Source organism: Pelophylax lessonae, assembly GCF_965119305.1.
Source record: "Pelophylax lessonae genome assembly, chromosome: 9".
NCBI classification, from domain to species: domain Eukaryota; kingdom Metazoa; phylum Chordata; class Amphibia; order Anura; family Ranidae; genus Pelophylax; species Pelophylax lessonae.
In genome coordinates this window covers 260,383,160-260,399,460 of record NC_138776.1, presented here as the reverse complement: position 1 = coordinate 260,399,460, position 16,301 = coordinate 260,383,160, and the positions used below count along the sequence as shown (strand labels likewise).

The window sequence follows — 16,301 nt, the reverse complement described above, 5'->3', positions numbered from 1 at the left end:
ATACTTGATCTCAGAAGCAGGCAGCAGCCATTGAGGTTGTGGGCATCTGAAGCCCACTCCCGTATATTTCCTGGATTAGGTGCAGCTGGCTACCCAGCATGCACCTCCCGATATAGCACCTGCGCAGTGATGGCGCTGCGTGGCACAGTCTGTGGATTACAGGTTGCCATAGCAATTCTTCCAAAATGTTGCCTAACTCCTCCCCATCGCGTCACTTCCTGTCTCGAAAAACTGCGAGATTTCACGGGATTTAGAAGACTCCTGGGATAGATGACGCCGATATCCCAGGAGTCCATGGAAATCGCCCAATGATGAGTTGCCTTGGCGGCCGGGACCGGGAGTGCCGCCTCAATATATTTAAAAAAGGTATTGAGAAAAAAAGAAAAAAAAACAAAGAATATCTATTTAGGAGATTTGGGCATGGAGATCAGAGGAACTTGTGAAAATGGGTGGAACTCCGCTTTAAGGAAGCTCACCCGCATGAATTTTCTGATGTCGCACAAGGTTTGCTTTCCTATTGAAAGATTTCCCGCACTCTGAACATAAAAAAGGATGCTCGCCTGTGTGAATTCTAAGATGTTTAACAAGGCCTCTTTTAAGAGTGAAAGATTTCCCGCACTCTGGACATAAATGGGGACGCTCACCTGTGTGAAATTTCTGATGTTTAACAAGATGATCCTTTTTTTGGAAAGATTTCCCGCACTCTGAACATGAACAGAGATACTCGTCTGTGTGGCGTTTCTGGTGTATTTTAAGATCATACTTTTGAGTGAAAGATTTCCCGCACTCTGAACATGAATAGGGATACTCCTCTGTGTGGCGTTTCTGGTGTATTTTAAGATAATAATTTTGAGTGAAAGATTTCCTGCACTCTGAACATGAATAAGGACGCTCGCCCGTATGAATTCTTTGATGTTCAACAAGTTTTCCTTTGGTAGTGAAAGATTTCCCGCATTCTGAACATGAATAGGGACGCTCACCCGTGTGAACTCGCTGGTGAAGTACAAGGTTTTCTTTCTGAATGAAAGATTTCCCGCACTCTGAACATGAATGACGCTCGTCCGTGTGAATTCTTTGATGTTTAACAAGTTTTCCTTTGGTAGTGAAAGATTTCCCGCACTCTGAACATGAATAAGGACGCTCACCCGTGTGAATTCTCTGGTGTTGCACAAGGTTTACTTTCTGAATGAAAGATTTCCCACACTCTGAACATGAATAAGGACGCTCACCCGTGTGAACTGTCTGGTGTTGCACAAGGTTTACTTTCTGAATGAAAGATTTCCCGCACTCTGAACATGAATAGGGACGCTCACCCGTGTGGAGTTTCTGGTGTCTTTCAAGATGACATTTCCGAGCGAAAGATTTCCCGCATTCTGAACATGAATAGGGACACTCACCTATGTGGATTTTCTGATGTTTAGCAAGGAGTCTTTTGAGAATGAATGATTCTCCGCACTCTGAACATGAATAGGGATGCTCGTCTGTGTGAATTCTCTGATGCATAACAAGGAGTCTTTTCTCAGTGAATGATTTCCAGCACTCTGTACATGAATATGGACGCTCACCAGTGTGAGTTCTCTGATGTATAACAAGAAGGCTTTTCTGAGTGAATGATTTCCCGCACTCTGAACATGAATATGGACGCTCACCCGTGTGAGTTCTCTGATGTATAACAAGAAGGCTTTTCTGAGTGAATGATTTCCCGCACTCTGAACAAGAATAAGGACACTCACCCGTGTGAGTTCTCTGATGCTTAACAAGGTCTCCTGAATAAAAGAAAGATTTTCCGCACTCTGAACATGAATATGGACGCTCACCCGTGTGAAGTCTCTGATGTTTAAGAAGCCCTTTTTTGTTAAGGAATAATTTTCCGCACTCTGAACATGAATGAAGACGCTCACCCGTGTGAAGTCTCTGATGGTTAGCAAGGCCTCTTCTACGAGTGAAAGATTTCCCGCACTCTGAACACGAATAGGGACGCTCACCTGTGTGAACTCTCTGATGTTTAACAAGGGCACTTTGATTAGTGAAAGATTTCCCACACTCTGAACATGAATAAGTGCCCTCACTCGTGTGAATTCTCTGGTGTCTATTAAGGGTTCCTTTTTGAGTGAAAGATTTCCCGCACTCTGAACATGAGAATAAATTCTGACCTCTATGAACCCCTTCATGGGGTAAGGAAGATTCCTTGGGATTAGAAGGATCTGTTGATCTATCTGCAGTGTGAGATCCTGAATGGATATTTGCAATCATAGTATGTGATTGGTGAGAAGATTCCCCCTGATCAGAGGGATCCATTGATGTCTCCGGACAGGAAGGTCTGTGATGGATATTTTGTGTATTTGGATTTCCTCCTGGAGGATCCTGTGTGATGACATTATTATAGCACAATAATAATAGAAGAGGTCTCTCTGAGGTATTCCTGATCTCACATCCATCTGTTGGAAAGAAATGAAAAAAATGTCAGTTGGTCACAAATAACTGGAGTTTTAGCCCCTCCTCCCCGTCAGTGGAAATTCCGATCTCACAGTTGGGCTCCTGTTCTCCCTCCAAAATCAATCAGAAAAGTCTTCACACCGAGTCCATATATGATCTGCAAAATCCTTAATAATAAATAATTGACTAAGGCTTCATTAGCCAAAATGTGTTAGTGGTTTGTTACTAAAATAAATAATATTAAAGAATATAAAACACCCAAAACGACGACACACTACGTAAAATGTGTTTTTTTTATTAGTGACGACTATGGGGAGTAATGGAGATGTCACATCATATGCTAGGAACATGACGTTATAGTAACGTAATGGAGATGGACCTTTCATATGGTGTACAGTATATCCTCCTCATTTGTTGGGAACATGACATTATATTGATGAATGGAGATGGACCAGTATTTGTGACAACTCCGTAAAAACTATTCTTGATATTAAAATTGTACTGCATGAAAATTGAATAAATAGAAAAGGTGGTAGGGAGACTGCACTCACTTATACCAGAACACAAGGTAATGAATCTGATGGAAAAATGCAATCATGTGAAGCGTATAGTACAAGAAGCATGTGTTCATTGAAAAATTACATGAGCAAATCAATACTCCAGATGTGCCAACTCCAGTGCACCACCAATGAGGTCATGCACACTTACAGGTACTAAAAGTATCCAAAGGATGGAGATGGCCAGCTTGGCATGGATCACAACCCAGCACATGGCAAAGGTGGGAACCACCAAACTTAGTTTGCAAAGCCTTGCACACCACGGTTCCAGGCACGGTCCCTGTGTTGCAGTGGGCCCTAACATAGGGGCCCATCCACGTGCCAAGCTACCCTTACCTACAAGTTCTTTAGTGAATAAAGTTAAATTTACAGTTCTATCCAGGTTCCATAGAAGTACATATGAGCGATATACAGAATCGCAATTACATTTCCACATTCTCTCTCCAATAACAAGGTACTGGGTTTGGCTGTGCGGCATTGTTCATAACTTTTTATAGCTTAGTTGCATCCAAGTAAACAGCATCAAAAGTCCAGTCCTTGGAACCGATCCCGGGGTCCCGCTAAGGGGAATCTCCACCACACAGTTCAGTTCACCTCTTCACAGCGTCCTCACTGATCACCTCCCACACACGGAGACACCCCGAGGTCCGGTCCGGTTAAGAAGCAGGAAGTGACACATGTGGGGGAAGGTGCATCACAGCACCAAGTGTTAACTCTTCCAACACCACACATTTACCCTTTAGTAGGCAAACACATATTTAGCCTTTTAGAACCTGCCTACAGGACGATCTGAAGATCTGATAATTATCTAACATTTGTTCATAAACTACAATCCTTATACTCAGAAGTAAAATGACACTGTGACCGGTTTCTAACAGTCTCTGTTACTTACTTGTGTGGATAGGTAGAGAAATGTCCTCCTGTTCACTTTTCATAATCATCCCAACCTCCTCCGTGGACGGCTGATCACCCCCCACATACATCTCTATTTCTTCTTCTTTAACCTCAGCTTTTATATCAATCTGTTCTTCACCCTACACCAAAAATAATGGAAAACATCTATTAAAGTCAACTCTAGGCAGATATAGAAGACACAAATGACATGTCATTCAGTATTCACCCTCGGTTGGAAGAACACAAGGAGGAAGAGGACCTGTGATGACACTTAAGACCCACAGAGAAAGGAATTTATATTAAAAAAATAAAAATGAGGGATGAAAAATGTAGGGTGCTCAAAGGAGCTAGAAATAGGGTTTGGGATGTGGATAACGAAGGCTGCACTTCAGATGTCGAAGAAAAGCAACAGATTACATAGAATAACGCAATTTCATGGCTTACAATACATATTTAGGTATAGATGCCCAGTCCTACCTACCTGATCATGGTGAGGGATGGTGTGATCCTTCTGTTTGGAATCCCAGGAACACAGAGGATGGGGAAATCTCTCACCCTAAACCCCAGAGATGAAAGAAAAATAAACAGAGCAAGAGATTTCACAGAAAAATATCATCTCATAGTTTAGAATACTTTTAAGTTCTAGTTGCTCAGTCCCATCTACCTGATGATGGTGAGGGGTGGTGTGATCATCCTGTGTGGAATCCCGGGAATACAGAGGACCTCCCTCCTCCATAGACTGCTGATCCCCAACCTGCTCTTCATTTTCCACTTCAACCTCAACTTTGATGTCTTTCAGTTCTTCACTCTAAAACCCAAAGATGAAAGAACAGATTTGTAAAAGAAAAAAAGGAGATGACGTAGAAGAATTATCTCAAAAGCAGAGAGTTGTACAATGTATTTGAGTTCTAGTTGCTCAGATCCACCTACCTGAAGACGGTGAGGGATGGTGTGATCTTCCTGTGTGGAATCCCGGAAATGCAGAGGACGGGGACATCTCTCTGGTGGGTTCTCATTACTGGATCCATCTGTAGGAAACACACACACTGACTGAATACATTGTTTCTATGTGTTTATCAGATGATGGGGGATCTAGGTGGACCCTCCGTACTGCTCTCTCCTTTACAATAAAGTCTCCTCTTACCCGGTGATGTGAGGGGCGGCTGATTCTCCATCATGACGTCCTTGTAGAGATCCTTGTGTCCTTTTAAATACTCCCACTCCTCCATAGAAAAAAAAGGGAAATCCTGAAACACACAATGATACAGACACATCCCTTGTCTGTTACTGGATAATGTCCCAGAATTCCCGGCACTGCTCACCTCTCCTGTTAGCAGATCAACGATCTTCTTGGTGACTTCTAGAATCTTCTTGGGTTTCAGTGAATGGGATGCAGGCACTGTGATGGTTATATCGTCACCAGGTTTCACCGGAGGAAAACTCTGCATTGAAACAACACTATTTTCATGTGATCCTCCTTAACTCCCCAATCAGCAGGTAGACGATCTTCAGGGTGAGGTTTAAAGTAGAATCCCAGCTAAAGCCTAACCTGTGAAAAATAAGATATATATATATATATATATATATAGTTACCTATTTTCAGCCAGCTTTGGGGTCAGCAACAAAGGTATAGAGAGAGCGGGAGCCATGACATCACCTGTAGGCTCCCATGGTGCAGCCATTATCTACAGTCCCTCCTCTCCCCTGCAGCTTCTACTGGGTGTAAATATAAACTAATATCTTTTTTTTTTTTTCAATTTTAAATTTTTAATTGGAATTTTAATTTAACAATTTCAACAATAACATTTACAATGATTTGTTATTTCTGACTCATTGCTTGGTACATGTAACAACAGTTAGGAAAATTAAGAAAATTATAAAAATTACAAGAGTACCAGGTAACAGTTAAATGAGAAAAAAAATACAATTAAAATATATACATAAAAAAAAAAAAAAAAAAACACAGCATGCCCAATCCGCCTACCCCTAATGGGAACTATCTGTAAGCGGATTTGGTTACCGTGTACTAAGGTTTTATTAGGGATGGGACATTGTAACCAATTGATCGTAACTATAACGGAGATTTAGATATCACATTTCTTTAGGTAAGCAGAAATAACAGGTAACCTGACAGAACTGACACCTGCTATGGCACTATTGGGAATAGTAAAAATTGGGGGGGGGGGGGGGGGGTGATATGTGCGCTGTCACTTGGGTATTCAAATAGGAGGAATTCCTAGAATGTATTGCAGCTGATGATGATAATGAGATTAAGATAAAATCCTATCCCACCTGCAGCCAGCCCTGGTAAATTCACTAAATACCAATCAATATCAAATCGCAAAAGTGAGTCGGCGCTGGTGGGAAACAATCTCAGAAGGAGCCCCTTCTGAGATTGTTTCCCACCAGCGCCGACTCACTATTGGGAATAGACCTAGATTTATACCCAATATGTTATAGAACTATAATAGCACACATTCTAATAGCTGCAAGACTTACTATTGCTAGTATGCGGAAATCTACCGAATCTCCCAACCAGTCCAACGTAATTACCAGACTGAATATACAAGCACAGTACCAAATGCTTTTAGCATACAAAAATTAATCTACTAATACATTTAAAAATAAATGGCAAATTTGGATAAAATAATATCTTTTTACCTCCTCTGCAGCCACTTCCAGCAATGTGTCCTCTCTACTTCCACATGACTCACCACTGACCCGGAACTTCCTTTAAAGACCCTTATATCACTTCCTGGTCATATGTTACCTCACTTCCTGTCTGTATATCACTTCCTGGTCATATGTTACCTCACTTCCTGTCTGTATATCACTTCCTGGTCAGATGTTACCTCACTTCCTGTCTGTATATCACTTCCTGGTCATATGGTGCCTCACTTCCTGCCTGTATATCACTGGTTTTCTCACATTACGAAAATGGAAAATTGTATCATACTTACCGTAATTTTCCTTTCCTGGTGCCTCCATGGCAGCATACCAATGATAGAGCTCCGCCTCTACTCCGTCTTCAGGACTAGTGAATAGCATAAAAGAAAGACGCCCCTATTCCCAGCATTCTCCTTTTTTTCCTCATACCTTCTTGACTGGTGAAGAGTAGCAGCAAGTCCTTATCTGCTGACCATCTGGCAGCTTCCGCCGAGTTAAGCCTCTCCCGTGCGCAGTCCCTGCTTCTTGGGTCGCTCAAAGCACTGTTAAGACTGGGAACCCCTTCTGTGGATCTTGGGGTAAGGCGCAGTTTCCTCATAGGAACGCATTCTGCCTGCAATGGAACAGATTTATGATGCTTTGACTGCAGGGTTTTGCAGGAGGACCCACTACCTTAAAGTAGTTCCTTTTCTCTTTTATTTTTTTTCTTTCCCCTTTCCTGTCCCTCTTCACAAATAGGTCAGGTCTTTGCTCTCCCCTTCTCATATTTGCTCTCTCATATCCCCTCTTCTATTTGGTTCACATAAAAAACCCCTTGTGTATTGTTTACCGTCTTTTAATAGCTGTTGGTCGGCTTGTTTGGGCCCGATTGTTCCGCTCCGGGCTCCCGCCTCACTGGCGTGCGGCGTTCTAATGTGGCTCTGTGGTGCTGTGCAGCCTTCGGCCGCTCCGCTCCTCCCCTCCTTATCCCATTCACTGGCGTTCCAGCATGGGGAGGCGGGGATTCCGGCGGTCGGGTGGCTAGGACGTGTGCGCATGCGCAGTACGGCTGAGGCGCGGGCGGCCATCTTGGCTAAGGGAAACAGGTAGGGCTTTTGCCCACAGTTTCCCTTAACGTTCCAATTAATGGAGGAGGAGGGATTTTGAGTTCCCTCCCTCCTCCTGTTAGTATTAAAGAAATCATTAGCCTGGTAGTTATCCAGGCTGATGGTTCCTGCCTTATCCTATGCACAAAGCCCTAGGTAAGATATTGCTCTCTGCAGGGCAATATAGGAGATTAAAAAAAATAAAAAAAATAAAAACTTTATTTATATGGTAAAAAGAAAAATGTTTTTTTTGTCTTAAAATTGTTAAAAAAAAAAAAAAAAGAGGGGAACTGTGCGTATGATAGTATATATGTGTTTACATGTATGTATGTATATATATATATATATATATATATATATATATATATATATATATAAAGAGGGAAAGAGTGTTTTACAAAAAAAAACAAAAAGGGGTATCGCTTTTTCTTTGCGTTTTTTTTCTTCCGTTTTCCTGGCCCCTTCATTGAAGACCCCTATGCCCACTCTATTTCTAATCACCTTTTGTTCTCATCGTCTTGGCATCCTTTTGATCTATTCTACTTTTCTTTTTAGTCAGTCCTCCCGTAACGCCCTGCAATGAGCCACTCATCCCATGGACAAGATCTTCACAATAGGTATAGGACCACCTTATCGTGAGTATGTTTAGGTACCAAAAAAGAGTGCATAATTGGCTGACAAGGGTACTTTGTTTCAGCCCTACTCATTCTAGAAGATCAGGAAGATATTCAGGACACTGCGAAGATGACAGCCCGGATCGCAGATCCTGCCATAGATCTTCAGAGAGATCAAGATCAAGGCAACGTCACTCGCCCTCTGCACCTCCTCGCTCCCCCAAGAAATTTTGGGCCCGTGGAGCAATACCCTTGCCACGCAAGCTGGTTTGCAGAGACTGCTTCCGCGAGTATGCCTCCAACCAGGAAGCAGAAAATATCCAAGTGGTAGATCTGCTCAAACAAACTATGAAGGACTCCCTCGCAGAGCTGACAACCCTGGTTCCCGCGCAGACAGCCCCTCCTAGGGCATTAGCGCAAGGCACAGATCCTGATGCACCAGGTCCTTCAGGCCTCAACACCTCTCGGCCGTCCTCAGATCCACCGGCCAGAGACGATTCAGCGGATTCACTCTCAGAGGAGTCCTCAGACCAAGCAGATCCATCAGGCTTCAGTTATACCTTGGTGCAGCCATTCATCCAGGCAGTGAAGACAGCCATTGCCTGGGAAGACACAGAGGATCTTCCGGCAAAATCCAAAACTTACTTCCCCTTCCTTAAAAGGAAGCAGGTTTTTTTCCCGGGGGAAATCAGAGAGATCCTAGAGGAAGAATGGAAGAAAATCGATAAAAAGTTTTCTCTGGGCCGCCTCAATAAGCTTTACCCACTGGCCGAATCGGATGCACAATCCTTAAACTCTATGCCGGTATAGTACTGTCTAGCTTCATGTTTTGACTTATGGTGGGGTGGGGGTGGCTGCAGTTGGGGAAGCCCGCAAGTGCAGCGCTGGTCCCACCTCGATTTGCACACTATGGCCCTTTCACATGCTTAATTTTTTGTGATGTTTATTAGTGCCTTGTTGTTTCTCCTTCCCCCTCCGGCTCCTGCAGTACGGTTGACTGCCGGGAATTTTTGCTGTTCCCCCTCTTTATTTCCTGTGATACTCTGTTTTGTTGTTACATGCCTTTTATTTTCTTAAATAAAGATTACATAAAAAAAAAAAAAACTATGCCGGTAGTTGATGCAGCAGTGGCACGCCTTGCCAAGAATGTGACTCTTCCCATGGAGGATTCGACTTCCTTTAGGGATCCTCTAGACCGCAGGATCGATTTTGATCTAAAGAGAAGCTACTTGGCCTCAGGCGCTGCCTGTAAGCCGGCCATTGCACTCACATCGGTGTCTAACGCCATCAGAGTCTGGACAGATAATGTTAAGACAGCCTTGCGCCAGGATGTTCCTCGAAAAGCTATCATCAAGGCGCTTGAAGATCTCAAGATATCAGCGGACTTTGTCGGTGAGGCCGCGATCTATATAATTCGCTGTTCAGCAAGGTCAATGCTTCATGCAGTGATGGCAAAGAGGGCCCTTTGGTTAAAGTCTTGGACGACTGATCTATCGTCCAAACAGAATTGGTGTAGGATCCCTTTTGATGGAAAGGCTCTCTTTGGGAAGAGATTGGATGAAGCCATCTCCTGAGTCTCAGGAGGGAAGTCCGGTTTACTCCCCCCAGGAAAGGAAACCCAAAAGATCGAGAGTGGTTTCTTCAAGGTTTCGCCCATCAAGATACAGAGACTCCAGGCAGCCAAGACAACAAGGGGAGAACAGAAGACCCTGGAGGGGCATGCAGGCCTCCTTTCTAGGGGCACCCAGAAACAAGACCCTTACTGCTCCCCAAGACTCCACAAAGTCTTTTTGACGCCAGGGGTCTGCAGTCCCTCCCAGTCGGAGCAAGACTGCAACTTTTCTACCCGGTTTGGGCTGCCCGCTGCCAGGACCCTTGGGTCTTGTCCATGATCAAGTTAGGACATCATTGGGAGTTCTCCCATTTACCACCTCAAGTCTTTCAGAAAACAAGAATCCCAGCTTCTCGGGAAAAAGCTTTGGCACTACTACAATTTCTGTCAGAACTTCAGCTCCAAGGAGCAGTTATTCCAGTCCCATCGGCAGAACACTATACAGGCTTCTATTCCCCGCTCTTTCTGGTCAGAAAAAAGACAGGAGGATGGAGACCTGTGATAGATCTCAAGAAGCTTAATCGTTATATAACACTCAAAAGTTTCAAGATGGAATCATTAAATACAATCATCCAGGTAATCCAGCCAGGAGACTGGAGGATATCACTTGAACTCAAGGATGCCTATCTACACATTCCCATCCTCCCATCCTTCCAGAAGTTTCTGAGGTTTACAGTAGGGGGAATACATTTACAATTCAAGGCCCTTCCGTTCGGCCTCTGTACCTCACCTCGGGTATTTACCAAGGTTATGATAGCTGTTCTCACTCCCCTCCAGGAGAGGGGTTTAAGAGTGTTCCATTATTTGGACGACATCCTTCTCCTTGCAGACAATCCAGTACAGCTCATGTCCCACAGGGAGATTCTTCTTCAGTCCCTAGAAGATTTCGGATGGCTGGTAAATCTGAAGAAGAGTCATCTTTCACCAACACAACAGATGGTTTATCTAGGGGCATTCTTCAATACTCGTCAGGGGACGGTATCCTTACCCCCCAAGAAGAGAGACCTTGTCATCCAGAGAATGTTCAAGGTCATCGCGAGTACTCATCTGACGGCCATCAGTGCCTGAGCCTAGTGGGTACGATGTCATCCTGCATCCCCATGGTGCCATGGGCCCATTGGCATCTATGTTTCTTCCAAACAGGCTTCCTAGCGCAGTGGAAGAAGGAACATCTTTGCCAGAGGATCAAAATAACCTCAGTAATGCGCAGGAGCTTACACTGGTGGACAAAGAGGAAGAACCTCGAGAAACCTCACTATCTGGGTTCGTTTTCATGGACCATTGTTACGTCAGACGCGAGCGGATACGGTTGGGGCGCCCATTGCGGAGATACAAATCTTCAAGGAAGATGGTCCTGTTCAACCAGGGGAATAGTATCCAATGTGCTGGAGTTGAGAGCGGCCTTCTTAGCCCTAACATCCTTAACACCACTCCTCCAAGGACACAGAGTTCTTCTCAGGATGGACAACAAAGCAGCAGTATCTTACCTACAGAAACAGGGGGGAACATGCAGCAGATCCCTCCTGTTGGAGGTCGAACCCATAATGCTCTGGGCGGAGAGGAACCTGATAGATCTGAGAGCGGTCTACCTTCCAGGCAAGCTCAACACCATAGCAGACTCCCTGTCCAGGAATTTTCTGGACAACAATGAATGGTGTCTCCACCCACACATTTTTCTGCAGATCTCCAACCTCTGGTTTCCCCCACAGCTGGATATGTTCGCTACCCCGGAGAACTCAAGACTTCCCAGGTTCTTCTCTCATCTCCCCCACCCTCAGGCGGAGGCGGTAGATGCCCTGACGTGCCCTTGGAACTTTTCCATGGCTTATGGCTTTCCTCCACGTCTGTTAATTCTAAAATTCCTCAGGAGACTCCTCAGAGAACCAGTTCAGATCTTAGCAGTTCTTCCGTTCTGGCCGAAGAGACCCTGGTTCCCTCTGGCAGTACGACTCAGTCTGGGACCTCCTGTTAGATTCCTCCTTTTCCAGATCTGCTCTCTCAGAGGGGTCTATGCCACCCAGATCCGCAGAGGCTGGACCTTCGTGTGTGGAGGCTGAAAGGAGGTTTCAATCTTTAGGATGTACTCCCGGAGTCATTTCCACGCTCTTGAAGGCTAAAAAACCCTCTACAAATTCAATCTATTCCAGGATTTGGAATACATTTCTGGCATTTGCCACAGAACAAGATTTCAACCCGATCAGTCCCTCATCCTCCAATTTACTATCCTTTCTTCAATCAGGATTGGATTTGGGGTTAGGTCTAAGCAACCTTGTGGAATGTGTCTCTACAAACAGTATTTCTTGTAGCCATCACCTCTGGAAAACTAGTTTCCGAACTGCATGCCTTAGGGATAGGCGAAGAGCATATCACCTTTTTCCCTGATATAGTTGAGCTTCGTCCATTACGAGGCTTCATCCCTAAGGTATCATCCTCAAGCCATCTTCTCGAACCATGGGCACTACCAGTTCTGTTGGATCCAAAGTCAAACACTCATCATAACCTGGACATCTCCAGAGTTATTCAGGCCTACTTAGGAGCAACAGAATCTTTCAGATCTTCAGAAAGGTTGTTCATCGTTCCCTACGGTTAGAACAGAGGCAAGGAAGCTACCAGCAGGACTCTGTCATCTTGGATAATCAAGTTAATCCATAAGGCCTACAAAATCAAGGGCTTGGATCCTCCTTCTCGAATGAGGGCTCATTCTACCAGGGCAGTTTCAACTTCTTGGGCGGTAAGGGCTAATGTGTCTTTGGAGACAGTTTGCAGGGCCGCCTTGTAGTCTTCTCAACACACGTTCTTCAGACACTACCGTATCGACCCTGGGTCACTCACAACCGACTAGTTATTTATCATTGGTATGCTGCCATGGAGGCACCAGGAAAATGGAAAATTGTATCATACTTACCGTAATTTTCCTTTCATGGTGCCTATCCATGGCAGCATACGCTCCCTCCCTCTGTATTCTATATTACAGGAGAATGCTGGGAATAGGGGGGGGTCTTTCTTTTATGCTATTCACTAGTCCTGAAGACGGAGTAGAGGCAGAGCTCTATCATTGGTATGCTGCCATGGATAGGCACCAGGAAAGAAAAATTACGGTAAGTATGATACAATTTTCCATTTTCGTAATGTGAGAAAACCATACCTCGTAAAAATTCCATACCCACGTCACTTCCTGTCAGAAACGTAATGGAACAGCTGAGCAGTGTAGCAGTGCGCATGCTCGGAGGGTATGGAATTTGCATGGTAGTGTGTTTAACGTTACACCGCCTCAGCTGTTACATTAAAATAGCTCGGCTGCAACATGAATCATCTGCGCTCCTACTCCTGTCACTTCCCTGATCTCGGCTAGTAAATGTAAAAGCGGCGGCGGGCCAATGAAATGAAAATCACGGAGATCTCGGCTCCGTGATCTGCTTTTACATTTAGTAGCCAAGATCAGGGAAGTGACAGGGGTAGGAGCGGAGATGATTCATGTTGCAGCGGAGATGTTTTAATGTAACCGCCGCAACAGCTGATGCTTTATAACACACTCCTGTGAACATTCCATACCCTCCGAGCATGCGCACTAGTAAGCTCCTCAGCTGTTCACTGGCGTAGGTGCACCGGAAGTGACGAGGGTATGGAATTTTTATGGGTATGTTTTTTTCACGGTGTTCCGTGAGAAAACCATACCCTCGTCACTTCCGGTGCACCTACAGAGGGTATGGATCTATCACAATAGTGTGTGTAACGTTACACTTGCCGTGGTTACTTTAAAACAGTTCGGCTGCAACATGGGTCATCTCCGCTCCTATCTCTCTCACTTCCCTGATCTCGGCTAATAAATATAAAAGCGGATCACAGAGCCGACATCTCCCTCATTTACATTTCATACACCCGCCGCCGCTTTTATATTTAGTAGCCGACATCAGGGAAGTGACAGGGATAGGAGCGGAGATGACCCATGTTGCAGCCGAACTGTTTTAATGTAACCTCCGCAAGTATAACATTACACACACTACCGTGATAATTTCATACCCTCCGAGCATGCGCACTTGTCAACTTCTCTGCTGTTCAATGATGTATCCAGGGCTCTGAGCATGCGCACTGCTACGCTGCTCAGCTGTTTCTGACAGGAAGTGACGAGGGTATGGAATTCTAACGAGGTATGGTTTTCTTTTTTCTTTTTTTTAATTCACTTTTATTACAACGGAACACTGGTCATATGTTACCTCACTTCCTGTCTGTACATCACTTCCTGGTGATATGTTATCTCACTTCCTGTCTGAATATCACTTCCTGGTCATATAATACACTTCCTGTTTATATTAAGGTGACTAGATTAGTCAGAAATAACAAATAATTGTAAATCTTATTGTTGAAATTGTTGAATTAATTTAATTACTTTTATATATTTATATATATATATATATTTTTTTTTTTTTAATTGTATTTTTTTCTCATTTAACTGCTCCCTTGTACTCCTGTAATTTTCATAATTGTCTTCATTTTTCTAACTGTTGTTACATGTACCAAGCAATGAGTCAGAAGTGACAAATAATTGTAAATGTTATTGTTGAAATTGTTTAAAAGTAAAAAAAAAAAAAAATTGAAATCCGGGGACATATATTTTTTCTTTATTGGCAAATGGCACATGACTGTATAATATAGAGCGCTGGGTACAGGACTGTATAATACACAGAGCACTGGGAACAGGACTGAAAAATATACAGAGTGCTGGGTACAGGACTGCATAATACACAGAGCGCTGGGTACAGGACTGCCTAATACACAGAGCGATGGGTACAGGACTGCCTAATATACAGAGCGCTGGGCACAGGACTGCATAATATACAGAGCGCTGGGCACAGGACTGCATAATACACAGAGCGCTGGGTACAGGACTGAATAATACGCAGAGCGCTGGGTACAGGACTACATAATACACACAGCGCTGGGCACAGGACTGCATAATACACAGAGTGCTGGGTACAGGACTGCATAATGCACAGAGAGCTGGGTACAGGATTGAATAATACGCAGACCGCTGGGTACAGGACTACATAATACACAGAGCGATGGGCACAGGACTGCAAAATACACAAACTAAAATTTTCTGTTTCTATATGCTGTTTACAATCTTATCTATATTGTATTTGCCAGCAGCTTTATAACTTGGGTTTATCTACGCAATGCTATTGAAATGTAAAGGCTTTAGTGGCATCCAGTGACAGCAACACTCTAGCGCCCTCATTCTCAGCGGAAGTCTGCATGCTGATAAATAAGCAAAACAAGAAAGGGGCGCACCGACCTCGTACATTACCACTAAAAAAGTTTATTAAAATCCAAAAGCAACATAAATTGCACTCACAAACAAATGATGATTGCACACATGTAACACAATGGGACCGGTCATCTCCAAAGTATCGAGGGCACTCCTGTGCTGGATGACGTGCTGGTGTCCGGAAATGTCTGGCTAGACTGACGCGTTTCGAGGGAGGACCCTCCTCCTCAGAGCCAAAAAGTGCTACTGAGCCATCGTTACCTTTGCAAGGTGTGAAGTAATCGGTTTCATGTAATAATGACACTGGCAGGGAAGGGGTTAACACAGTGGGTGATCAAGGGGTTAAATGTGTACCTAGGGGCGTGTTTCTAACTGTATGGGGGTGGGGCTTATGGAATGACCATAGAGACCTGTGATCCCACATAGAAGGATCACAGGTGCTCTGTGATCACTCCTGAGAGAAGAACGGTCAGCTGTGTTTACAATAGCTGACTGTCATGGACTTGCAATAGTGTTTGGCAGCTTACCTGTTCCTTCGTGTCTGTATTAGAGGCCAGACTTCACTTCTGGTTCCTTTTTATCATCTCTCCTTCCTGTTCCTGTCCCACCCCAGGTCATCACAGGAAGTCTATATTAACCAGTGCACTGCAGGTCTGCTTTGCTGTTCAACAGTGTTTGTTTCTTGTTTCCTGTCTGCCGTGTGCTTCATCTACCTTTCTGTGTACCGACTTTGGCTTGTCTCTGACTATTCCTGTTTGCCTGTTACCCTGACCTTTGGCCTGTCCCTTGGTTACCCTCGTCTGCCTGTTACCCAGACCTCGGCTTACCCATCACCATTCCGTGTGTCCTGAGAGGCTGCTTCCCTTCAGAGCGTGACCCGGGGGACCCCAGGGGCCGCGACCTGGGCCCAGCTGCAGCCAAGTCCATCCTCACCACTAGAGGCTCTGGTGAACACCTGCTGAGTCTTAGACTTCGCGCCCTGGGGAATCTTGGGTTCACGTTCCGGTCCATCTGCAGCAGTCTGCTATCGGGTTCACTACCTTGCGCTGCACCCCTGCCTCCAACAGGGTGCAGTTGTCACCTGGCCACAGGTGACCTGACACTGACCGTCCTTCTCTCTCAGTGGGGAACGATTGCGGGAGTCAGGCGGCATTCGGGCCGCCTGCCCCA

The 16,301-nt window shown here is 44.6% G+C and overlaps 2 protein-coding genes across 2 annotated transcripts in view; both read right to left on the bottom strand.

The window, feature by feature from the left end:
* LOC309564417 (uncharacterized protein) overlaps positions 1-4,623 on the bottom strand; it is a gene marked incomplete at its 5' end in the record, with an annotated part of 61,302 nt that extends 56,679 nt beyond the window's left edge. The window contains 3 exon segments of the mRNA XM_082269047.1: positions 466-2,438; positions 3,886-4,027; positions 4,552-4,623. Of these exon segments, the coding sequence (XP_082125173.1) occupies positions 466-2,438; positions 3,886-4,027; positions 4,552-4,623 (2,187 nt within the window).
* A 7,137-nt stretch (positions 4,624-11,760) lies between these two features.
* Positions 11,761-16,301, bottom strand: part of LOC309564416 (uncharacterized protein) — a gene marked incomplete at both ends in the record, with an annotated part of 32,167 nt that continues 27,626 nt past the window's right edge. Inside the window, one exon of the mRNA XM_082269046.1 lies at positions 11,761-11,918. Coding sequence (XP_082125172.1) covers positions 11,761-11,918 — 158 coding nt within the window. The remainder of the gene's footprint in view (positions 11,919-16,301) is intronic.